Raw genomic sequence first — 26,616 nt, 5'->3', positions numbered from 1 at the left:
TAAAAAACCTGGTTAAAAAAAACCCTGTGTAAAAAAAACTAAGTAAAAAAACAGGGTAAAAAAAACCTGGGTTAAAAAAAAACTTTAAAAAAAACTGGGTAAAAAAAACCTGGGTCAAAAAAATTGGGTAAGAAAATTGGGTAAAAAAAAAAAATAACTTAAAACATTATGCATAGATAGAATTTCAGAAATGGATCCCATAATGGAAGAAATACCCTAGAAGTTATTGAAAGCATACAAGTGTTACCGGTAAGGGAGAGGGGGGGATTGGAAGGGATTTAAATGACGATGATAAGAGAATAGAATGTTTCTCAAAGAAGAGGGCCCGCTTCCGTTCATAAATTACAAATGCCAACAGGGCACAGTGCCCCTGTTGGGCGGAAATGAAGCAGAGAGAGAGAGAGAGAGAGAGAGAGAGAGAGAGAGAGAGAGAGAGAGAGTCATTTCATATTCAAACTTTTATTTCCAATTTACACTGGTTATTCAAATAAGAGAGAGAGAGAGAGAGAGAGAGAGAGAGAGAGAGAGAGAGAGAGAGAGAGAGTCATTTCATATTCAAATTTTATTTCCAATTTACATTGGTTATTCAAATGAGAGAGAGAGAGAGAGAGAGAGAGAGAGAGAGAGAGAGAGAGAACGATTCATATATATACGTACTAATACCCAACCCCTCACAGTAATTAAAAAAAAAAAATAGCCACTGGAAATCTAACACAAAACCTTACAAGACCACACGTCACGAGCTGACAACCGGATGACGAAATGCCTGCCAAGCTGACCACGCTGGCGTCAGCGCTAACGTCTCCCGAGGGTCGCGCGACCTGTGCTGACCCAAGCGGTCGCTGAGGGGACTCTGCTGACGGTGTTCCACGCCTATTTAGCTATGGATTTATTTCACCGAAATGTAAAGTAGTACAGATATCACGTAAGATCTTTTTTGTTAGTTCATTAAAAATTGTTTTTTATACGATCTTAAATTTCTTATGAATGGCTGATACATTTTGACTTCAGAATGAAATGGAATATAAAATTGAAGCCAATCGCTGGGACCTATGAGGTCACGCAGCGCTGAAAGGGAAGGTGAGAGTAAAAATATTTGAGAGGTGCAACAGTTGGAAAACTTCAAAGCAGTTGCACTACGAAACATTTCTTGGGAGAGGTTGGAAAGCAAGATGGAAGAAAAGGAATAAGAGCGGAGATACAGTAAAAAGAATGCCCACAGACTGACGGCACTACCCCTGGCATTTGAATGACAGGCAACAATGACTTTAGGGGATAGTTCTTTCCGTTCAAGGTCCCCCTCTCTGCCAACGTGGAATCAGACGAATTTATTTCTGGTGATTAGAAATTCATTTCTCGATATAATGAGGTTCGGATCCCACAATAAGCTGCAGGTCCCGTTGCTAGGTAACCAATTGGTTCCTAGCCACGTAGAAATGTCTCATCCTTGGGGCCAGCCCTAGGAGAGCTGTTGGTCAGGTCAGTGGTCTGGTTAAACTAAGATATACTTAAATTTTCGTTCAAGATTGAAAGTCGCGACTCATTCTTACTAACTCACGGGAGACTTGAGAACGAAAATATATGAAAATATATATATGAAACTACAATGACAGACGAGGGAAAAACTTACGAAATGGCGAGCAAAAGTGTTAACGACAATGCTCAATAATCTAATACTAATTAATAATAGGTTTTGTTAGAAATGATTGCTGCTTCAGCACTATTAATCTTGTAGAGAGTCTTCTCTATTTTTCTGATGACGGCTTTCTCGTTAAAATAGAGAAGACTCTCTACAAGATTAATAGTGCTGATGTAGCAATCATTTTTAACAAAACCTGTCCACGAGAGGGTCTCCTTCCGAAATAATAATAATAATAATAATAAATAATATAATAATAATAATGATAATAATAATAATAATAATAATAATAATAATAATAATAATATAACAAAATATATAAATAAATATATTATTATTATTATTATTATTAGTATCATCATTATTATTATTATTATTATTATTATTATTATTATTATTATTATTATTATTATTATGGTGAAACATTGTCGTAGACACTTCTGCTTGCCTCTTCGTCAGTTTTTTGCCTCATATTGTCGTTTAGTTTGATATTTAGTTTTTCACAATAATAATAATAATAATAATAATAATAATAATAATAATAATATAATAATAATAATAATAATAGTGATACTAAAACAGAAATGCAAAATTTAAAAAAAATTGCAGGAAATAAAAGAAGAAGAGAACCCTTCTTTGAAAAACTAAAAACTACAATTTCTGTCTTGTCTTCTCTTTCAAATATGGCCTGATAAAAAAAAAAACAAAAATCGCAAATCGACACATACCACTGGAAGCAAAAATCTTAAAATTCAGTTGTTTACGAACGATGTCGGGCGAGAGAACATGATTTGATAAGACGAATAGATAAGATTACGGAATGAGGGGGGGGGGGGGGGGGGGGGAGGGGGGGGGGGGGAATTCCTGATGGGAAGGGGTGGGAGAGGAGGAGGGGACGGACGGGGGGATAGGGAGGAGAGGGGGAGGGAAAGAGTGAAGGGAGAGGGGGTGGGAAGGAGGGAGAAACGGAGAGAGGGAGAGTAGGAGGAGGAGAAAGGAGACTGATTATAAGTAAAAGACGAACTAGGAGGCGCCAGTCACTATCTGACGTGAGTTAGGTCACCTCCTTCCCCTCCTCCTCCTCTTTCTCCTGACGAGGGTTTTGATGTTGCTGGAAAAACTCTTGTTCAAATTCGAACTCAAGGTTCCCTCCTCCACCTCCTCCCTCACCTTGATCTGGAATCCACTACGGCATCTTCCCGAGAGAGGTATAACGTTAAGTCGAGACATTCTCTCCGGGCTCAAGTGGAGTCCGATATATGAGTTTTTATCTAATCGACTTCTGGGTGCAGTGTGAAGGTAAGGATTTGGGAGACTTTGTTTTTATTTTTTCGGTTATCGGTCTGGATTAAATTGTGTGTAAATATATCGTTTTTAACACGTTTAGTAAGAACTCAAGAACTGAATTGAATACGGGATTTTGGCCTAAGGTCATTCAGCGACGAACCGGAGAAATTAAAAAGGACCTCTGGAACAGAATGTTAAAATTTAAGCTTTTCGCCCCCTCTATGCATAATTTCTGCTTATTTCTGTGTTATATATATATATATATATCTATATATATATATATATATATATATATATATATATATATATTACTCTCCCTTTCAGTTTCTGTAAACTCAATAAAATCCCAATTATTTCATCTTTTATTTTAAAAAGCTCGAAGTGGTCCACAGTCGTCTTGGAGTGATCAAGTAATGCATATGAGAAACGTGATATATATATATATATATATATATATATATATATATATATATAATATATATATATATATATATATATATAATATACATATATTAATATATATATATTTTATTCTTTATGTATCATATATATGAATATATATACATAGTATACACAATCATATATAATATACGAATGTATAATATATATATATATATATATATATATATATATATATATATATATATAATATATATATATATACACATACATATACTGATTCATATCTCCAGCCTTCAAGTAATTATAAAAAAAAACTCACTTGCCGGCAAGGCTTTAACAGACGAATCGGCGATGACTTCGGTCTGGATATAAATCTTTTATCTAATCGTATCCTACGTAATAAAACATAAGTTTCTTTATCGACAATTGTTATCGCTTATCATTCACAAAGCCCCTTGGAAACCCGTGTGCCGACAGCTGCTAGCTATAATCTCTTCGTTACTTAATATATGCATATCAGCACGACCCGAATGCACTCAATAGAACATTGAAATGTTGGATACAACGAGCGTAATAAGATGCACTATAGTAGATTCACATCACCCGTGCATCTGATGTCTAAGCCAGTCCCTTATGACGCTCCAGATTGGCCGTTGATAAGCCAATCACAGGGCTGGAAACTCTCTCAGTCTCTATCGAGAGTTCACATAGGCAGGGTGTATGTTCCACCTATCCTGAGAGATACTTTTGAAAGACTTATCCCTCAGGAGAGATGGAACATACATCCTACCTAAGTGAACCAATCACAGGGCTGGAAACTCTTAGTCTCTCTCGAGAGTTCACATGGGTAGGATCTATATTCCACCTCTCCTGAAGGAGACATCTTTCAAAAGTATCCCTCAGGAGAGGTAGAACATAGTACATCCTGCCTATGTGAGCTCTCGAGAGAGACTGAGAGTTTCCAGCCCTGTGATTGGTTTATCAACGGCCAATCAGGAGCGTCATAAGGGACTGGCCTAGACATCAGATGCATGGCTGATGGTGAATCTACTATAGTTGGCTGTGTCAGGTCCGGAGGTTGCATTTGAACAGAAAGCTCGATTTTCGTTTTTTTTATATTTCATCATTAATTATACGTTTATCTATCTACTTATTAATTTTTTTTTTAGATCTATTTTTTCCATGTCTAATAGCTGATGTCTCCTTTCTGTATTTCCTATATTCATCTGTTTTCTTCTAACGAATTACCATAATATTCTTTGGAAGCTTGAATTTCATGTCAATAGCCCCTTTGGTGGGCTTGTTCCACATGAACAGGGTGTCTTCTGAATAATAATAATAATAATAATATAATAATAATATAGTTATTGTTATGATACAATAAAAGTTTGTTCATACTTACCTGGCAGATATATATATTGCTGTATTCCTCCGACGTCCGACAGAATTTCAAAAACTCCGGCACACGCAGTGGGCGGCCAGGTGGTAGTACCCATTCCCGCCGCTGGGAGGCGGATATCAGGAATCATTCCCATTTCTATTCAGATTTTTCATACCACTGGTCCCCTGAGGGGAGGTGGGTGGGTACTACTTATATATATCTGCCAGGTAAGTATGAACAAACTTTATTGTATCATAACAATAACATTTTTGTTCATGAAACTTACCTGTCAGATATATATATAGCTGAATCCCACCATTGGAGGTGGGAAGGGACAGAATAGAAGGATTTAGGAAACACCTCAAGTGCAGATGATTGACATCTTGATTCCTTACCTGTTAGCATAGCTGACTTCTTGATTACTGTCACCGAAGTCTGCTTTTGCTTACTAGAGTTGCCAACAAGGTAGTGACCTGTGTAGTTTGGTGCGCTCTAGATGATCTGTCAACGGGGGCGTGACCACAATGTGACTAGACCATATTGACCATACTGTGAGGGCAACGAAGCTAAAACCACCACCTGACCTAACCTATCGAAGTTAGTCCCATAACTTCTAGGCTAACGAAAGGGAAAGCGCCTCAAGCGACCAACCCTTCAAAGTTAAAAGCACACCATCATCCTTTTTCTATAGGATAGGATTCGTGCTGCTTCCTGCCTCCAATAATATTTCTACGGATATGTATGGTCCTAGCGACTCGCAGATCTCATAGTCGTCTTCACATCCCGTCGGGAGTGTGAAGCGAACACAGAGTTGCTTCGCTCAAACGTGGCACTCAGGATATTACTGAGTGTCATGCTCTGTTGAAATGCTTCCGAGGCCGCGCCCTCACCTCGTGAGCACTTACTTTTAAAAGGTTCAAATCTTTGTTCAAACATGACGAATGAGCCTCTTAGAAAGACTCCTTAAAAATAACGCCAGGGCGTTCTTCGACATGGGCAAGTCTGGTCTTTTTACGGAACACCGCAGATTGTCCGAATGACCTTGACTTTCTTTAGTTTTATCAAGATAAAACTTGAGAGCCCCGACAGGGCACAGGACTCTCTGTGGCTCTTGCCCCAATAATTTGTGCCATCCCCATTGATCTCCAGGCTCTGGGCCAAGGGTTAGACGGGTTTTCGTTCTTAGCAAGAACGGAAGGCTTAGAGGGACACCGAATTATGTCCTCTAAAGCCAAAACCTCTGATGATGGCTAAAACCTCACTAACCCTCATTGCCGTAGCTAGAGTGGTTAGAAAATTAGCCTTTCTGGTCACGTGTATAAGTTTACAGAAAGGAGAGGTTCGAAATGCTTTGACATCAAGAACTTCAGACTACGTCTAAGTTCCATCAAGATTTCCGCAGACCATCAAAGATCGTGAAGGGCTTTGTTGTTTGACAGATCCGAATCTCTGAGCCTAGAGGCCGTCAACAACATATTTTCCGTATTCTACAATCGTTGGACTGTTAGCTTATCCCATACTTTCAGACGGAATGGGAAGGCGGTAAAGTCATTCACGAGGTCAGAGGTAGAGGAACAGTCATTCTTCCTGCCCTATGTCCAGAAACGGCCCACTCCGATTGGTACACTGCAAAATATGCAGCACTGCTTTGCTTTGGCAATGAGACTTGCAATTAATCTTGAAGATCCTCTCGCTTCTTGACAGTCTGAACGCATTCAGACTCAGAGCGGAGAGATTTTAGGTACCTCTCGAAGTGAGGCTGTTAGAGTAGACCGATTCTCTCGGAAGGGTCCTTGGAAAGTGCTCTCTGAAGGACGTGACCTCTGTGAATCCAGCCTCTCGAAGGCCAACATGGGGCGATCAGCGTCTTTCTCACTTCCCTCTGACGCCAGCGATTATCTTATTACATTTGCCTAAGCTTTTGAATAGGGGAAAAGGGCTAACCAACTATCCCCATTCCATACTATAGGATGGCGTCTATTGCTACCGCTCTCGATCGAGAATAAGGGCGCAACGTAGAGGAAGCTTCTTCGTCTTCAATATTGCAAAATCTACGAAAGGACGTCCCCAAAGTCTCCACACTCTCGACATACTTCTAAGCGAGGATTACTCAAAAGTCAAACGTCAGTAGTTGCTGCCGTCGATCGAGAAGATCCGCACGGACGTGCAATCGTGTAACGAACCTCTTAAGGATCGTTTACGTTTCCGTGCCTATGCCGATACCATCTCTCTTTTCTTGGGATATGAGAGAGCTGCGGAATTATCTGAGATGATTTGGACCACTCGACCAAACCTCACTCTTCGAGGAACTGGAGAGCCAACCAAATTGCTTCCAATTCTTTTAGATTATGTGCCAGGAACCTCTGTCCGGATGCCTGGCTCCCTCTCATTATCACCTGAGGTGATCCTTAACCCATTGAGAGACGTTTAGAATTATCTCTAGATCTTTGATGTTATTTCAGTTCTCCTGTAGGAAAAACTGTAGAGGTCTGAATTGCAGTCTATTCAGGGAAACAAGCTTCTCCAGCGAGGAAATGGTCCCCAGCAGACTCATCCATTCCCTCACTAAGCATGCTTCCTTCCCTAATAAGGCTGCGCTTTGCATAAGCAGGAGAGCATTATTATAGTGCTATGCTGCGGTAGACTCGTACAGAATTCTGTTACCAGTGCGGTAAAGCAGCGCCCGAACATGTCTAAGAGATATCTCTGTTGAAAATTTCTTAGCAAAATGAAGTCGTTTATTCATGATTACCAGAAATCCCCATCACCCGAGGCGAAAGTCATGATTGTAGGGCAGAGATACGGTTCGTAAATCAATCCCGCGGGAGAGAGAGACGTAACCGACTGAGCAGTACAACGAGCTACCTAACACTGAGTTGGTGACAGTGTGAGACACTGTGACAGTTACAGGCAGCAGCTTATGTTCACCTTCTCGCAGTCTTATGCCGAGTTGCCAGCTTATTCTATTCATCTAAGGAATAGATTTTTCCATTATTTGAACAGAAACTCTCAAGTTGGCATATCTAAGGCGAAACAGAATTTCGCTAATACAGAAGCTGATTTTGTGTTGTCGTAACATTACGCTTAATTAACCAAATGTTAAATCGGAAACTCCTGGAAAGTTGCCGGAGTACCGATTAAATATACTGCGTCACCACAATGACAGCAACCTCTCGTTTCGCACTATTCTGCCAGCTACTCTCTTCTACGAAGGAATAGGTTCGTTACTATTATCGATCATAAGACATTCTCAAGCAGGCATATTCAAGCGAAACATAATTCGCTACATGCAGAAGCTGAGTTGGTGTTGTTGTAACAATACCTTCAAGCATTGTCCTTACACCGGAAACTCCTGGAAGTTTGCAGGAAGGACCGATAAAATACACTTAAAATAACAGTCCTTTTCGTGGCGTTGCCATCTGTAGAGGTAACCACGATATGCGTATATGACTTGAACTTTACATTAGTAATATGACGCGAAGATAAAATACCTAAGTATTGCAGTCACTTGAACATCTAATTCTCTACTACATTCTTTCCTCGACGAGGAAGAGAGAGAGAATGAAAATCGACTGTCTTCATTCTCTTTGCCAAGAAAAAAAAGGAATAATATTATTCCAATGGAAATCCTCAAGTGAGAACCGAAGATCGAAAAGGAAAGTTCAAGCTTCTTATGATATTTGACAGAAGACTTCATGGACGTAGTCTATAAGTCTTTTCTGATGAGCCTCTGACTAATGAATGAGAGCTCTTTCGAAATTTTGTTACTTATCGCTTATGCGATAAAATGTTATTAAGAACTTTGTCATGAGAACTAACCCAATTGCATGACGGAAAGTAATCCAGGAATTCGAGCATATAGCCTTCCCGATTCCCGCAGAAATCGAGGAAGGGGCAGGATTCCTGATTAGAGACTGGGCTTACGACAGGAATGACCCTTAATGTTCCCCTTCGGCAGCGCAATCCCGAAAGCAGACGAGGCGTTTTAGACACCGAAAATCTGCTTACAGTTTTCCTGGAATTCATCAAGTGATGGATTCTCTTGAACGCTCCCTTCGTAGAAAGAGAAGTATACATCTTGACGAGACCAAACTCCTTCCTCTACTTCGACGACGCTCTCTTGAAGAGCGTTCTTGCAGAATCCTGCCGAACGTCTTGATGCGTAGGACGCCTATCGTTCTGAAGAACGTCCTGGCAAGTGCTCTACCAAGCGTCATGACGTGTAGGATGCCGAGCGTCTTCAAAAGCGTCCTCGCTAGCGTCCTGGCGAGCGTCCAGATGTGTAAGACATCGAGCGTCTTCCAAAAAGCTTATCAATGTTTATGACGTCGAGCGTCTTCTGAAAGGCCACCCGAAAAAAAGCGTTCCTGGAGAGCCGCACACTGCTCCTGAAGTGTGAGAGCACTATAGGAAGAACGTAAGGCTATCGTCTCCAAGACGGCCTTAAAGACTTTCGTTACCTTCTAACAAAAGACGGTGGCCGCCTGTGCAACCTTTTGCGTCTTAGTTAATGCAAGTGAAAATATCCAGACACGCGCTCAAAAAAGGAACGCCGAGCGTTCCGAAAAGGCATCGGTCGCGAGGTGCTTGCCGAACGTCCTGATTGCATTTCTTTGAGCGTCTTGAAGAGCGTCCGGAATAGAAGAGCGACGAACATCAAGGGAAGCGTCATAGTGAATGACGTGCGTCAACACGAGTTAACTTGAGAGGCTTCCTGGCGAGGGGAGAGCCGCTCATGAAACGCGAGCGTCCTAAGCATAGGTACGTGATCGTCATCAGGACGAGTCTTAAGGACGTTCGCCACTCTTGACAAAAACGACGGCCGGCTGTGCGACATCTTGCGTCTTTGTCACGCTCATCGACACTGCAGAAGGGCATTTAAAAGGACGCCTGTGTGTTCTTGGGTATGAGGAATTCTTTGCCCTTCTCCTGTCGAAAACTAGGATAGTCTGTCCAGTGTCATCTCTGTCCGCTGACAGAGCGTCCCTTAGGGACGAGTAAGATGCGTCTTGGCGAGCTGTTTGACTATGCAAATCAGCTTGCCGGGACAGTTCAATCGTTATGATGCTTGAATACCAATAATCCGTTTCGTAGTAAAGCGAAACGTCACCTAACCCGTATACATTAGCGCCCATGGGAAGGGGAGGAAGGAAAAACCTTAGCCGATGGACAAATAATACCATTGGCGCGTCCACCAAATTGGCGAAATCTCCTTAGAGAAGATAGGACGGTGCTTTACAATCCTGCTTCATTCTCCTTTTTGTTTCGTACCATATCCCAGTCTCCTCCCTTTCAGTCCTAGATGGCAGGAATAGTGCAAACGAAGTCTTCCCATTTAACCTTTCCTTGAATCCATCCGAATCCTGGACTCTCTTAAAACGCTCGTCTTCGCAAGAGAGTGAAGTGGCCATCTTAACGAAGGCCATGGGGCCTTCCTGGCCCTTCGATGAGGCAAATTGTCGGAAATGGTGGCGCGTTCTTGGAAAGGCAAGAAAACAATCCTTGCTAAACAAGATGTAAAGTACGTTGCCTTTCCTCTCGATAGAGCGTTGAATTTGTCTCGAAAGGCGTCCTTGTGAGGGTGGTCCTGCCTTAAGGACATTTTTAATCTCCTTGACCAAGACGACATGCCGGCCTGTGCGACATTTTGCGTCCTTTGTCATCGCTTATCGTCATTAAGTCAAGCCGAAGGGACGCCAGATCGATGTGGGTTCCTCGTAACCCCTCCTTCGGCTTTCGACACTGCCCTCCTCCCACCTAGTCCATGGGAGTCCAGACAAGAGGTCCAGGCCTAGAAGGGCGTTATGGGGTCGGTGATCTGGACGTTCCCATCCATGACGAGAGAGAGGACGTGAAGCACGTCCTTTTCTTCTCTAAAGCTTCTTAGAGGGGCGCGGAGTCCTTCCGATAGCTCCAACCTTGCTGGGGAGGGACGGCCTCGGAGGACGAGAAGCATCTTTCATGATTCGTTGCACGTGCACGATCTTTGGGCCAGCCTTATCCTGCCTCGAAAGGGACGCCAAGATCGGTGGGGGGTTCCCGTAACCCTCCTTCGGTTTTCAACTTGCCCGCCCCTCCCCTGGTCCTGGGAGTCCTGGACTGAGGTTTGAGACCGTAGAGGCGTTATAGGACCGATTCTGACGAACCCCCCTCCCCAACACCTATGGGGCCAAAATCAAACATCACTAACCAACACTCACAACACTGATTGGTAGATCGAAGCACTTTTTCAAGCTTACTTGATGTAATCCGCACAATAATATGGAAAGGGGCCATTACTTCCCTCACAGAACTTCCTTCCTCTAGGCCCTCCGTAAGGGGGGGGGGGGGGGGGGGGGGGGGTCCCAATTAAAACCAAAAAAAACCCCAGGGGGGGGGGTTAGGCAAAATAAAGTCTACTGGAGGTTTAGTATGGTTCATTCATCCTAACTTCTGTTAACTGTGGAGGAAGAACCTCCTGATTCTATCACGCCTCTAATTTGCGTTACATACGAAATCATACGTCTCTTTCGGAATTCAGTCAAACATTACCACTAATTACATTGCTCTTTCAACAAAGAAAAAACATGTAAACGTCATGTATAACTCAAGCCGAGTGTCTACCGAAGGTTTGCCCCCCCCCCGGTAGCCTCCCCTTACCCGTTGCAGGACAACAAAGTCTGAAACTAGGCTAACTATATTCAGAGATCATATGTCAATGTTTAAAATTTTAATTAATTATAGGGATAGCCGTATTCCTAGCCCAAATCCAAGTCAATCATTCAAAAAAAAATAAGTCGGTATGACTTAAGGCGGCTAATGAAGTTTTCAAAATCCTAGGCGGAGGTAGTGGAAAGAAAAGGGTTTGTTTTTCACTACCGCGACAGAGAAAAATCTGAATAGAAACATTGGGAATGATTTCCACTGATATCCTAATCCGCCTCCCAGCGGCGGGAATGGGTACTAACCCCACCTGGCCGCCCACTGCGTGTGTCCGGGAGTTTTTCTTGAAATTCTGTCGGAAGTCGTCGGAGAAATTAACAGCTATAATATCTATCTTACAGGTAAAGTTTCATGAACAAAAATAAAATAATAATAATAATATAAACAGTTCACGCCAATCAATCAATTCGCGGACGTCAAATCTGAACATTTCAATACGACTGAATGAATGTAAGGAAATCAATTGCCCTTTGACAAAAGGGCAATGTCAAAAATCCAGTGCGATTGTATCAAGATTTCCACAGATAAAACACGATAACAGGTATCAGATTACCGTCGAGTGGGATGTTGTCCACCAGAGTTAATTAACAACTGGAAGTTTACTAAAATTAGAAAGCTCTGCATCGCTTTAACAATGACGACCCGAACAGAGCCTCAATATACAATGGGAAGCTAATTCTCATATGATGAAGTCGTCATTTTAACGTCATCCTTAGTTTGTCATTATAACGTCATCTTTAGTTTGTCATTATAACGTCATCCTTAGTTTGTCATTATAACGTCATCTTTAGTTTGTCATTATAACGTCATCCTTAGTTTGTCATTATAACGTCATCCTTAGTTTGTCATTATAATTTCCTCCTGAGCTGGAACTGGAATACAGAACTTAGGCCAGAGGCCATGCGCTTGGACCTATGAGGTCAATCAGCGCTCAAACGGACATACGGTAAGAAGGTTTGAAAGGTGTAACAGGAGGAAAAGCTCAAAGCAGTTGCGCTACGAAACAACTGCCAGGAGTGGGTAGAAAAAGCAAGCTGGAAGAATGTGAATATGAACGGAGGTCCAGTAAAAGGAATGAAAGGGGCTGCAGCTAGGTGCCAAATGGACGCTGCGAGAAACAACCTACAGTAATGCCTGCAGTGCACCGCGTGAGATGCACTGGCGGCACTATTCCCCTGTTCATTCTGTGTACTTGTATGAATACAATAGCCCAACCGAACAATACGCATATAAACACATTTCTATGTATGTTCAGTGCCATGGACAGCTGTGCCCACTAATCACTCGTTCCCTCCCGAAGGTTTAACGCCAAATCGACAACAGGTCAGCCCAGGGGTCGAAGGGCATGACCCCTGGGGCTTCAGAAGTGACAGCCGGTGCCCCGGCCCATCAATCCGTCAATTTGGCTGTTTTTTTTCTGTAATATCTCTTAAAATTTTCGCTGACAAGTCTTGTTACCTTGGTGGACCCAGGAGGAGGAGGAGGAGGAGGAGGAGGAGGAGGAGGAGGAGGAGGGAGGAGGAGGGGTAGGCATAAATGAAAAACCACAAGAAATCACTGTCACAACCTTAAAAATTATTGCGTCATAGCTCGGTTGGATGAAATAAATAGCCTTGTTGCCCAGCTGAGTTACTTAACCTGGAGCTAGTACTAAGGAAGTTTGTCCAGTGGATAAAGCTAGCAAGCAATTCCAGAGTAGTAAAATAATAATAATAATTAACTACATTTCCCTGCATATTTCTACAGGGCTTTGACATCATCCACACGACTTCCCGCCTGGCAAGCACAGAAGAAGAAGAAGAAGAGTGAGATCTATCGCTCGCCCAGCAGAAATAAGTCAGCATGTTTGACGGTTCCTGTCACAAGCAAAATATCGCTTGAATTCAGCAGAGTTCACCATACCCAAGTCGCAAGCACAAGAGATCCTCCCCCCCCCCCCATTCCCATGGAGCAGAGAAGTGCACAGGTAGGAAGAAGAGACGTTTTTAACATTTAACAGTTTGTTGTGTCAGTGGACGCGAGTGCACACTCACATGTAATTATATTTATTATATACAGGGTGTCCATAAAGTCCCAGTAGTACCGTTCCGAGCAATAAATACTTGTAATGGTACTGGGACCTTATCGACACCCTGTATATCTATCTATCTATGTACGTACATATTCCATAACATTATTTTCCCCTTATGATATGAGGTTGTTAACCCCGACTGAGATAGGCATTATTGGGTTTGCAACCTCATTCAAAAGAGATAGGAGTAACGCATTCTTCTAGAACCCCAACCTAGAGAGAGAGAGAGAGAGAGAGAGAGAGAGAGAGAGAGAGAGAGAGAGAGAGAGAGATAATTTCGCAAGCAAAAAATTCTTCAGTTTCTATACAGCTTCAGAATATACTGAGAGAGAGAGAGAGAGAGAGAGAGAGAGAGAGAGAGAGAGAGAGAGAGAGAGAATCAAAGTGTGTCATAAATGAAATGTTTTATTGTTGCTTAAGCTTATCAGTCAGTCAGTATGATTACTAGAGCGGGCATCATCAGGGTCACTCCCTCTATATGCCCGAAACTGCTCAGCTCTCTCATTCCTCCTGCTAAGGTAGGTAGACCCTTTCCTCCTTATTTCAAGTTCTTTAGAGATGGAGTATTTGTTACTATATCGAAAAAGAGGCGTTGTGTATATGTATGTAAATAAATATATATATATATATATATATATATATATATATATATATATAAAGTAATTTCAGCACAAGGTAAACATCCTCGATTTAGTAGTTAAAATATGTTGGCAGCAATTAACTTTGCTTACACATGCTTACACATACATGTATATATGTATGTGTAAGCATGTATGTATGTATGTACATGCATATGTATTTGTATATGAATGTATACACATACATACATATGTATACTATATGTGTGTGCGTGTAATGCTAACATTTAACATACGCACATACATACAAACTTAAATGTTCGTTTATAAGCAATGCAAGTAAATATTTAATGTGCGCAATAATATATATATTATATATATATATTATATATATATATATACATATTATATATATATATATATATATATATATATACACTTTTTACCATACAGCGAAATTAATGGCCCTTAATTGACTCTCCCAGTTTTGTCAACGTTTCCCGTTTCCAATCATTTATTTTATCTGATGTTAACAATTCCGTTATTGTTTCGAACCAGCTTAACCAACTGCGCAAGAACTGCTAAAATACATTAGACCTACAGATAAATTAACATTTGATCTTCCAGGAGATGACGACTCTGCAGGACGTGGCTTACGTCGTCTGCTACGGCCACTTCCCAGAGTCTGGAACCAGAGGACTAAGCAACCCAACTTCCAGACCGACCAAAGACATACAGGCATCATCAACTGGAGGAGCTGCGGAGTCTGTTGGTCCCCCTGCTAAGGCTTCGCCCGAGTCTCCAAGTTCCTCTCCTGATTCGACCTTCGACGAAGGGCACGCCCCTCCTGACGAAGCGAACCCCTTCGCCGAGGATGAGGATAACCCGTTTTCGGACGAAGGGAATACTAATCCCTTTGACGACGAAGACAAGGGCAGAGATGAAGAAGAGACCAACCCCTTCGCAGAGGATACGAACCCGTTCGGGGAAGACGATCCCTACGGAGGAGGAGACGAACGCCCCCCTCCGGAAGACGGAGATTCGAAGCAAAACGACGCAACAACAATTACGGGCGACGCCTCGTCGCCAACGGCGTCGCCAACGACCGAGACCTCGATACCTGACGCCCCACCCGACCAAACTGATTCTGCGCCCTCGACGCCAAGTGCAACCCCCCAGGACCTGCCGAATCCTCTGGCGGACCCGAACTCGCCCCTGGCGACGGCCATGAAGCTCAGCGACAAGAAGAGGGTGAGTCCCTCTCACGCCAAAGAGATCATCGCCGAAGCTTTCAACGTGACGAAGTTGGACCTCAACAGGCTTGTGGAAGATACGAGGAACACGAAGGTAAGGCGTTGTATTTTGTAGCTGTCTGGTCTGAGAAAATAATAATAATAATAATAATAATAATAATAATAATAATAATAATAATAATAATAATAATAATAATAATGGTGGAGTTCTCTGCTTGACATAATTAGGGCAGCAAAACGCCCTAAATTTTGGGGTATTGGTTCGTGTTGAAATAACCCATGAGAGTTCGAATAGTGTACTGCAATTAGTGGGGTCACCTGTTTGACCTTATCTGGGCAGCAAAATGCCCTAAATTCTGGGGTACTGGTTCGCGTTGAAATAACCCATGAGAGTTCGAATAGTGTATTGCAATTAGTGGGGTCACCTGCTTGATCTTATATGGGCAGCAAAAATGCCCTACATTTTGGTGTACTGGTTCCCTCTGAAAGAAGAAACTGCAGGCGTTTGATTCTTGCATTGCAACATAAGGGCACAATCTTGGTCACAGTTGGTGGGCCCACTGATTCATGTACATGCAATAGAGAGAACAAGGACACCGTATACCAAAACACTTTAAAGATATAAAAAAAAAATGAAAAAATAACCCTAATAGATACGACGATACAACCACAATAAAGTCCCATAAACATGTTGGAGATAAGCATGTTTTCAAGAGCACTTCCGTTACTGTTTCTTGTCAAATAACGTATCTATTTCTTTTCCAAAGACGCGTTTCCTGTTATGAAACAACAGACGATCATAAAGGTTGCCACTTTTTTGCCACGAGACGTACACATTTAATAACAATATTTACGTAGGAGTCGTTTTATATAAGTGTACAATATGACAGCACGTATCACCTAAAACACAATATTATGCAGACATATACATAAATCACTGACCTACCCAAATGACGAAGTTTGTCCTCAAGTTGCAATGCAATAATCAAACGCTTGCAGTTTCTTCCTTCAGCAAGAACCAACACCCAGAAATCTAGGGCATCTTGCTGCCCATATAAGGTCAAACAGAGAACTCCGCTATTATCATTCTGAGGGTGAAGCCTACTTATATGGAACAAGCCCACCACTAGACATTGACTCGAAATTCCAGCTTCCAAAGAATATTATTATTCGAAAGAAGTAGCAGAAGGTACAGATGGGAAACATAGAAAGAGGAGATCACTTGTTAGAAAGAGATTAATTAACAAATTAATAAATAAAAATGTAACAATGTAACACTAGCAATGAACCACTATTTCTCTCCTTCCCTTCCAACACAATTAGGTTGGACGTTCAATGCTGCAATATCTTTTCCTAATGCAATCAAGAGATAACTGCATTCTATCTTTGCTTCATCAGGTTTCCCCAACAGCCGAGTTACTCCTTGAGGAGATTCGAACAGAGGGCCTCCCCGTCTCACCCCCGTCAGGTAGGTGCTAATAGAACGAATCAAACTCTCTGATAATAATGATTATAATAATGACAATGGCTATAATGAATAGTTATATGATGACGAGCTTTCCTTCACTACTTCAATCCCCATGAAAATATCTTCTCTACCCAATCCTCCCCTATAATAAAAAGTCTCTCTTAACTAATCCTTCTAAAAGATGAAAACCTTTCTAACCAATCCTACCTATGAAGAAAGCCTCTCTAATCAACCGTCCCTATGAAGATTGCCTCTCTTAGCTATTTTTCCTATGCAAGATAGCCTTTCTAACCAATCCTCCCTATGAAAACGCCTCTTTAGCCAATCCTCCCTGTGAACAAAGCCTCTCCAACCTACCCTGCAACGAATAACGCCTTTTTAACCAATCCCCCTAACGAAGATATATAGACATTAACTGATCTTCACTTTCTAACCAATAGTCCTCAAACCCCCAGGCCCCCCAACCCCCTAAAATGATGGGTTCCCCAAACCTATCCTGCCTATCTAAGACTCCATCTTTAAGTGGCCATTCTGTTGCAGAGACCTACCCAATCCTATTCCTGAGAGCTAGGGTGGGCCAGGAGGAGAAGTTTACGAACTTCAGCAGCACGTCTGCGACGAACACTATCGAACAATCCCTCACGCTGTAAGTTTACTAGCAGCATCGTTACACCTGTCGAGACATCTCTTGCCAGATTCATTCAATGGATAATGTACTGCAATCACCGCACAGCTTAGTGGCGGTTTGCTCTGAATTATTAATTTTTTTCCAGGATTCGGAACTAACCCCATTTCACTTTTTTTTTTTTCTTGTCAGGACTATTCAGAATATGTACAACGACGTTCTGACAATGGAAGTATGGTAAGTTATGAAAGACCAAGTCTTCACGTCTAGTCCAATCAGTCTAATCCTATTTTCGTCATAAAATCTTAAACTAATAACGACCAGGTTGTCGTACAAAATTCATTTTGACACTAGTAAATACTCTCTGAACCTGATTAAGCTCCTATATACAATACAGGTTATGATATCTTAGCAGAAATACTTGATACGTAATCTCATAACAGTCAACTGATAAGTTATCAGGAAATTGCCTTCACTCGAGGTTAGTTATATAAAAAAAATATTCAGATTTCTACGTTTGAGAACTGTGATTCATAAAGAGTGAAATAACCATATAAATTTCTGATTAATTTAAAGTTCATGCCTTACTATCTAAATAAAAAAATGTCATTTAATCTATTTTTCTTCAGGAGTGCCAACGTCCTGCCCTTAGAAGACCCCCAGACGCCTCCCAAATTAGACCTCCTGGGAAGAATTATGACAGGCAGCATGAGACGGAAGAGAGAAGATTCCAGGTAAGAATGGTGAGAAGAAACAATGGCCCATTTCCAGTCAGTATTAAATTGCATTTGCTCACAGATTAAGTAAAAGGATATTTGGCCTGAAAATTTTGCTTTAAGAACCAAACACCCCTTTATCCACTGGTCAACACTGACAAATAGAAACTTGCAAGCCTATACACACCAGTAGGCAGTATTTTATTGTCTGTAATAAGACATATTGCATAACTGTTTGCATTTTCAACAAAAAAACAATGACGTGTACATAGGGATAACAACTTTATCATAAAAACTGGCAGTGGTATGAATTGCTAATAAGAATTTCATTTCCTCAGGTCTGCCAAGATGATGAAGAATGCGAAACCCAACATTGAAGAGCATCAGCCCGACACAGAACGAGAGATCTCGCCTGACACCCCCCGTCAAACACCAAGTCCAAAACCTTCGCAGGAGGATCCCACCGATAAAATCATCGGTGTTACTTCTGAATTACAAAACGGAGACGCAGTCGACCACGAAAGTCCACACAGCCAGTCTCTTGACAACTCAGATTCGATTTCAGTCTCATCAGAGATGTCCAACGATCCTATTAAGACAAGTACCCCACGGGGTAGGTCTTCCAGCCTTCAACACTTGGAAGCCACAAACCTAGGAGACAGCTCTCCAAAGAAGGGCTTCAGGAGTAGTTTCAGAAAGAAAGCAGGCCACTTCCTTCGGTCGAGTCATTCAAACCTGAGGAAGAGTAATCAGAGCCTTAACACTACCGACTCTGCATCGCCTGATCTCTCAAGGAAGCCCTCAGATGCACATTCCATGCAGTCAGAGTGCAATGAAGTGTCTTATCAAGAGAGTAAATTAGACCGCGAGCACTCAAAAAGTTCACTCAGCATATCTTCGCTTACGAAGAGAACTTTCAGTATGAGATTATCTAGCAAGAAAGCATCAGGCCAAATGAAGAGGTTCGCGTCAGTCCGTGCCAGAAAGAAGGACGCCCCTGATGGAGCTGTCCCATATGTCAGTGAGCCCAACACGCCTAACCAACACCGTCATCAGCTACAAAATGAGAGTCCTGAACAAACAGATGGCGTGACTTCCCAGCCTGTGGAACAATCTAACCTATCTCAAAATCATGTAGTAAACTCAGAAACGATGAGTCCCAAGCCAATATCAAAGGGGCTGCTCACTCCCCGGCCTATGAGACCCTTCAGGAACCTTAAAGCTTTGAATATCAACAACGACACGAAAAGCGAGTTAGTCCCAGTAAGTCCCACAAAAAAATCCCCTACAGAAAAGAAGGCCAGGGTCAAGATGCCAAACAACCCAGAGGAAATTCAACAGTACCTTACACGCATTGGGAAGGATCATTTGCAAGCAGAACGCATAGCATATGCGAACGTTCCTCTAAAGGTATTTTTGCTGTATTGTCATTACACTATTTCACTGCACAAAAATGAATTAAGGTATATTACTTGTGAGTGTTATTACACATTTATAAATGATCTTCTATGTAAATAATTTTCAATAACATATTCACATCATGGCATATACAATTCAATGGGGAAATGCTAAATCTATGCCACTACTGACTTTAGAATATAATTAAGATGAGATACCACAACTGAAAATGTTGAGATGATAGAAATGAACTTGATTAACAGTTACTGTACTGGAAAAATAACTTTTTTTTCAACAGGGTACTGTAAGAAACTGGGTTAAAGAAGGTTGGATTCCCATGACCATAGTTCTGCCAAATGTTACTGGGTTAACAACAGAAACAGGCAAGAAGAAGAAGACAAAGAAACAGACAACAGATGAGACTGATGCTACAGCAAAGAGTGAAAAAGAAGCTAAGGTTTTGTGCAAGATGCACGTCAAACTGGCCCTCCCAGTGCCAATGGAGTCAGAACTCAACTCTTCAGCTTTCGAGAGTTACAACTCCACCTACACTAAACTGGTCAACCTCAAAGTTCGAACTATGGTAAGAATCATTCATGATCGAGGTATATGTAATTACTAAAGGTAACACATACATGTATAATTATATGTATGTCTGTGTGTGTTGCTCACTGAATGGGCAACAGACACGTTCACAAGCGCTGTGGTTCAATCCAAGCCTACCATGAACCAGTCAAGCCAGCTGTGAGTGGGTACCAGGGACAGCTAGGGTCAAGACAAAGGGCCAAGGGGGTCACAACCTCATTCTTAAAAAGACTTCCTAAGAACTGGAAGGCTTCAACCTTATGGTCCTCTCCCTTTCTAAAAGGGAAAAGGGCACATGGTGGAATATATATATATATATTATATATATACATAAGCACAATATATATTATTTAAAAAGGTCATTTTTACAATGTGGATAGCTTCACTGAGACAGACAGAGCCTAATGGGGTTGCTTATTTCACACCTGCATTACACCCAGAACCTGAAGATTCCTTTCCGACAATCTAAGAAACAAGAATTCTGACGGAAAACACCAACAGTAATACAAACTGTACAGGCTACAAGCCATAAAAGCAAGTAAGAAACCCTAATACCTCACTTGTTACCTACAGGATGACTTGACAGACTACAAAGGAGATGTTGGTGTGGTTGGGGACATCCTCCTGGACCAACTAATCTTCTTCTCGCGCGTCAGTGTTTGGCACCAGGAACTGGTCTCTTGGTTGGTGTTGGCAGACAAGAAGCCTTCAGATCCAACTCTTCTTCTTCCATTCCTCTTAGCGATTAAAAACGGCCTTCAAGAAGGTCAATATGTCACTGCGCAGGTATTTTTCAAGCTCATTCAAGTTTTCTTTGCTTTGTGACTGTCTACTGACTTGTTGATAAACTTAACTGGTACCAGTATTTCCTTTAAGCTCTGGGTTTTCATGAATTCTTTACAGAAATGTGCAATGAAAATTTGTATTCTGACCCAACGTTGCAATGACTCAAACACATGCTTCTTAACACTTGCAGAAGCTCAAGATGGGAGAATCTCTGTCGAAGTGGGTGAGGTACATAATGCCTAACGAGTTCGAAACGTTGCATTCATCCTTTCCTTGCAATTCACATCTTCTACACCTGCCAAGGCTTGAGCATTTCCTAAGGTAAGACATTCGTCTGGAAAATTGCTACACGCTAAACCACAGCTACTGCCACTATTACTACTTCACAAACTGGTTTGTATAATGTCTTGGGAACAATGAATAATCAAAAGGCTTGAGAAACCGTTTTCTGTAGTACAGTCTTCTTTATTATCTTTCGTCAGTTATCCTGCATTGTTTTATACGAGATATCCCACACTGTCTAAAATGAAAGCCACCAATTACCACTGACGAAATTTATACCATATGGTCAATGACGAGTCATCCAGTATTGTCCGTGGCAATATTCCAAATTGTCTTCCACGAAAGCAGCCCCATACAATTTACCAAAGTAGTCTTGCACCATCTTCAACAAAAGTCAGTGACGTTATCAATATTTTCCACAGATGTTTCAACACCATAGAAGAAGACACCGATCTCAAGATCCTTTTCGAGAGGGAAATGAACCTGATCAATCTGCCCTCACTCACAGAACAACTTAAAGGAGCGTTGATGAGACACGCTGAAATATGGTAAGTTCTCATGTGTACCCTCTCCGAAACATCCCTAATTGTTACAATTTTTCTCACTAGATAGATCTTTTAATCCCAATATATTGGTATTTTCTGTAGCACGTTCATGGACAATCCACATATTGTAAACATTACCTTCATTTACAAAAACTTTCATTACAAGGATTGAAGCGCTGAATAAGGAACCGCTCAACCAGGAGTCAAATGTTAATCTCGAGGGCGTCGGGACAACTGCCGACGATGCCAAGTGGTACGATGACCTCCGGAGGGCTGCACACCTGTCGAAGCCCATAGATGATTTCTTGGTCATCTGCGTCTACACCTATCAGCCTATATTTATGACGTAAGCAACTGGAGACCCAAACTTTGGACATTCTATCGTAGATAACACAATTCTTGACTAATAACCCTAAATTAGTCTGTGGATCACGTAGTTAAAAGATTTAATACAACTTACAAAATAACTTCTGAATACTGGCCCCTTCACCATCATTTAACCAAGTCAGGAAGTGAATCTGGATATGGCTAGCTTGTTATTACTTTGCTATCCTGGAGGTTTTCACAGTGCCAAAGATTTGCTTCGTTTTTCCCAGTCAACCAAACCACGTACAATTTATTCCCTACTCAGTTGTGTCGATTCTAAAGTTTTACTTTCCATACACTGAAAGGCTCATTTAGTGTGAGACTCTAAATGTTATGCTACAAAGATGAAACACAATCAAGGGATAATAATCACGATTAATTCTTTAACTTCATTGAGCATGATTCTCATGACAGAATCAGTGCAACAGACTTCAGGAAGGCCTAACAAATTTAAACCTCTCAAAATAGTGAGAAAAAAGGAAAACATCCAGTTATGAGAACAAATATTCTTACACTTCAACTCTTTGACTCTATGATTTACAAAACCTGCTGATGGCATTTTTACTTGTATAAAGAACTAGCAAATAAATTTCTTACAATCCTTTCTGCAGGGAAATGTCCGTCGACTACCTATACTGGGTCCTGCCAAAATTCCTAACAGCCTCACTGCACCTCATCATGAAGACGCACAACTTTCCAGTCAGCAAAATTAGGAGTATGCCTAAGGGCTACATTCCATTAGCCGCCCAGGCAGCCTGGAAGATTTGCAGCAACATCAGTGGAATCAATAAGTAAGTAAGACTAGTACAGAGGGGCTCTGAGGAGTGAATAGATCTTAACTTACAATTTAAGTGAGATGGCAGTCGAATGGAATTACTGGACGCAAAAAGACCTGCCTTCAAACTGGCACGGGAGAATTGTATAAAATTAATAAAATTTACAGGTTTATTGACCCCTTCACGTAATATAATTCACATAACATACTTATTCACAATATATATAACATGTATGTGCTTGCTGAGAGAGATAGAGAATACAGTACTTTCAGTGGACTCGACAGCAAACAACTCCACTTTGTCACCACAACAGAATCAGCATAGAGAGCAAACTCCCCATCCACCTGATTGAACAAGACTTCCGGACGGCCTACTCCAACACAGTCCTCCAGTGGCTGACCCTCAGCGTCATGCTGTCACTGCAGGAGATGGAGAATGACTTCCAACAGGAGGAGTTCGTCGCCATCGACCCCGTCAAGGGCTACAGCCACTCCGCTGTCAGTATGGTGGATATACTAAAAGCTGTAAGTGCAGTGAATCTATACATACAGGCAATTTTTTTCTTGAAGACTGGATGGCTCCTAAAACTGTTGTCTTTCTGGTTCTAAGTTAGAAGGAGTTGGTGTGAGTTCTGTAACTCTTTCTTCAACCTCAGTGCACTCAACAGGCTACTGGGCCAACTGCATCTGGCATTTCTCGCTGGTCACAAAATTTATGTTGTGCCTTTTAACCATTTAATAGGAGTGGTGCCAGAGGGGGGTACAGCCTGTTCTTAACATCCTTAAAATAAGGTTGTCAACTCCAAATCCCTTTTCTTTTCTAGTATTAACACGTAACAAATTAATGTACATATGTCAAGTTTTTACAAGTAAAGGTATACATACATACACTATACTCTAAAACAGCAAATAAATCTAATCTTGCCACCTTATTTACTAGGGCACCCCTTATTTCTTTCTGACAGATCATGTCTCGTCTGCAAGGACTCAGCTGGCCTGGGGGCATAAGACCCGGAGTCAACACACTGACAAGAATAGCAAAGCAAATAGTAATGCTTGTAAAATTTTATACAGACAAGATTACGTCGACTTACACCACAAGAGATTGTAACACTGGAAGGATTCCTACAGAAGTAAGTAGTTTTGAAATTTGGTATGAGTGGATCGGTATAATTGGATGACAGTGTCATTACTTATTACAAGCTGCCTTTATTCACTTTCATTAGAGCCTTGTGTATCACATTACCCGATGTAAAGGCAATACCATATCAAAATTATAACTACATACCATCATTCCCTGAAAATAAATCACCACTGCAGGACCAATTCGTGATTGAGTAAGTGTTCCAACCTAGTAATGAAATGTGTTTATCAATGCAAGGTGACAGTTCTCGCACAATACAAAACACTTATGATTTCCACCCGATTTCTTACTTTTCCCTACCAAAGAAACTACATATTCAATGTACCACATTTACTAACAAGGCATGCGTAGTTGTCCGGAACGTGGAGCACGTCTGCGACGAGGCCAGGCAACACCTGACTACTCTGGCCTCCTGGGCAGAAGAAATGCAGGTACAGGAGGAACTTCCTCCTGACGAAGAGGCTGAAGGGTTGGAGCTCCAACTCGAAGGTCGAAATCAAAAGCTTCAAGAGCAGATTGATTCTGCAGCACAGAGGATACTGCAGAAGGTAAATCTAGTTCCGTTTTTCCCATAAGTGTCTTCTGCTGTTTAAGCAGACATTTATTCTCATGAAGTATTTTGAGGATTAATAATGTTCTGAAAATCTGCAAACCATCAGACCTCAGATAATTAAATTTACTTATTGTACTCTTAAACACAGGAACTATCAACTGACTAAGAAGAAATCGAGTCTGTGCAAATTAAGTTCTCTAATGTCAAGTTCTTAACTTCTGTACAATGGTCTGTCATTTCCATTTAGAATTCAAAATGATTAAACCTTTCAATATTTTAAGTTACTAAAATAAATTACCCACTATCATGAATACAGATTAATTACTCAAAACCTTTGGCTAATACCTTCCTAATACTGTCCAATCCTCCAATTTCCTTTATTTCCAGTGCCTACCAGACCTAGAAGTGATCCTGAAACAGGGTGTGAGTGCTAATAAACCGGATTATGTCATAGAGACTATGGTATCCATATTGCAACCCATCGAAGACCGGCTATATTTTGCGGAATCACTCCTGTTCGAGTTGTGGAACCGAATATTCAAGGAAGCTGAGAACTTCATGCTGAGACTGCAACAGGTGAGAAGTTCCATGACATGTTATACTGTGGATGTCACCCTTTAATGGGTATAGTTCTGAAAGAAAGTTGTGTACATTACTACCCCATGTCACAGCCAGCTTAAAAGCAGATCAGAAAACCCCATGTCACAGCCAGCTTAAAAGCAGATCAGAAACTTATTTCAACAAAGACACACCCTAACCTAACTTTCCCTTAAATTACCTAACCTAATCTACCCTGGGGTGACATGCCCTGACCTGGCCAGGGGGTTTTGCTCCTCCTGAACCTGTGAATGTGAAGCCATGAATAACAGCAAGGTGTTTGCCTAACTATTCTCCAAGATTACCTAAGTGCCAGAGAGAGGTTTTTAGGAGGCTATGCAAAGAAAGATGGCAGGAAGAATGGTGCATAAAATGATTCATAAAGAAACAGAGGATAGACACCAAGTAGTAAGCCTCAATGCATCATGGCAGCAACTTCTGAGAACTCTTTTATTGCGCTATTTTGAGTCTTCATTGCCCTTTACCTCACTGTACTGTACCAAGAAGGGCAGCAGAGTCAAGGGTCTATTTGGATTCCATATATTTATGAATATAAACAATGTAAGTTCTCCTTTGAACATTCTTTTTTCTACAGAACACCTTTCCTCTTCAGGGTCAGTGGAGAAGCGATCTAAGAAGACTCGAGAAGTCCCTCAGTACCATCTACAGCTTCCTTACTGACACAGAGAAAGTGGGATTCCAGTTACCCGATGAGGCTGTGCAAGGTAATAAGAAAAAATTTATAAAAGGTTCAAGAATGCAAAAGACTGGAATTAGCTAACGAAACATTAAGCCAGTGTCATGCACTTGATATTAATGACTTAAGAGAACATTAAGCCAGCACTATTCATTAAAGGATCCTAATGTTGCAGAATATGAGAAGCTTATTGACCACCTTAAAATGTCTGGCGCATCGTCTCCGGCATTAGTAGCCATGTACTACAATGAGCGGTATTTTGAGCAGTGCAAGGAAGTGGATGCCAAAACCACCAACGTTATCATCACTAATGTGAGTTACTCGACGTTATCTATTTTTTCTTCAAAATGACCCTAGCCCTCTCCAGTCTTGAACTGAGCATTTCAGTGGCTTTCTTGAAAACTTTATATCATAATGTAACATTCTTCTGTCCTTGAGCTTTCAGTTTCTTCATGTTTTGGTCTTCAGTAATTAAACTTCCAGTTGTTCTCAGAAACTTCGGCTTTTCATAGCTTGAAGTAGCTTTAAATTGTATTTTTCAACATTCTTAGAAATCATTAGCCAATCCTTAAACTTCCAATTACCCTTCTCCAGGCTGGGTACCTTTAAACAATATTCCATAATGTCCACCTTTTCATGTTGCATTACCTAGGTGTGGGAGTCAATCATTTGCAAGAGAGACAATGACTATTACAACCCTGCTAAGGCAACTAAGTTACATGTACACCAAATTGATCAAGACTATGTAACCATTCAATTCAGATTT

General features: G+C 41.3%; 1 protein-coding gene and 1 long non-coding RNA gene across 6 annotated transcripts in view; one reads left to right on the top strand and one right to left on the bottom strand.

The window, feature by feature from the left end:
• The window catches only part of LOC135206100 (uncharacterized), a 120,408-nt gene that overhangs the window by 82,471 nt on the left and 11,321 nt on the right, over positions 1 to 26,616 (bottom strand). The window lies entirely within an intron of this gene.
• Positions 2,684 to 26,616, top strand: part of LOC135206088 (uncharacterized) — a 26,200-nt gene continuing 2,267 nt past the window's right edge. Inside the window, exons 1-20 of one of the 5 annotated variants that reach the window (XM_064237310.1) lie at positions 2,684 to 2,938; positions 13,158 to 13,377; positions 14,688 to 15,407; positions 16,712 to 16,781; positions 17,322 to 17,427; positions 17,599 to 17,643; positions 18,036 to 18,140; positions 18,461 to 19,532; positions 19,819 to 20,103; positions 20,679 to 20,891; positions 21,082 to 21,212; positions 21,596 to 21,721; positions 21,885 to 22,064; positions 22,696 to 22,875; positions 23,174 to 23,384; positions 23,825 to 23,992; positions 24,345 to 24,551; positions 24,944 to 25,132; positions 25,749 to 25,878; positions 26,026 to 26,162. In XM_064237310.1, coding sequence (XP_064093380.1) covers positions 13,357 to 13,377; positions 14,688 to 15,407; positions 16,712 to 16,781; positions 17,322 to 17,427; positions 17,599 to 17,643; positions 18,036 to 18,140; positions 18,461 to 19,532; positions 19,819 to 20,103; positions 20,679 to 20,891; positions 21,082 to 21,212; positions 21,596 to 21,721; positions 21,885 to 22,064; positions 22,696 to 22,875; positions 23,174 to 23,384; positions 23,825 to 23,992; positions 24,345 to 24,551; positions 24,944 to 25,132; positions 25,749 to 25,878; positions 26,026 to 26,162 — 4,296 coding nt within the window. In that variant the 5' untranslated portion in view covers positions 2,684 to 2,938; positions 13,158 to 13,356. Of the gene's footprint in view, positions 2,939 to 4,344; positions 4,398 to 12,310; positions 12,358 to 13,157; positions 13,378 to 13,863; positions 14,001 to 14,687; positions 15,408 to 16,711; positions 16,782 to 17,321; positions 17,428 to 17,598; positions 17,644 to 18,035; positions 18,141 to 18,460; positions 19,533 to 19,818; positions 20,104 to 20,678; positions 20,892 to 21,081; positions 21,213 to 21,595; positions 21,722 to 21,884; positions 22,065 to 22,695; positions 22,876 to 23,173; positions 23,385 to 23,824; positions 23,993 to 24,344; positions 24,552 to 24,943; positions 25,133 to 25,748; positions 25,879 to 26,025; positions 26,163 to 26,616 lie in introns of those variants that run through there. The other 4 variants (XM_064237308.1, XM_064237306.1, XM_064237307.1 and 1 more) reach the window with 4 other exon arrangements.

This window comes from Macrobrachium nipponense, chromosome 29 (assembly GCF_015104395.2).
Source record: "Macrobrachium nipponense isolate FS-2020 chromosome 29, ASM1510439v2, whole genome shotgun sequence".
In the NCBI taxonomy this organism is placed as follows: Eukaryota; Metazoa; Arthropoda; class Malacostraca; order Decapoda; family Palaemonidae; genus Macrobrachium; species Macrobrachium nipponense.
This window is presented reverse-complemented; position numbering and strand designations above follow the sequence as displayed.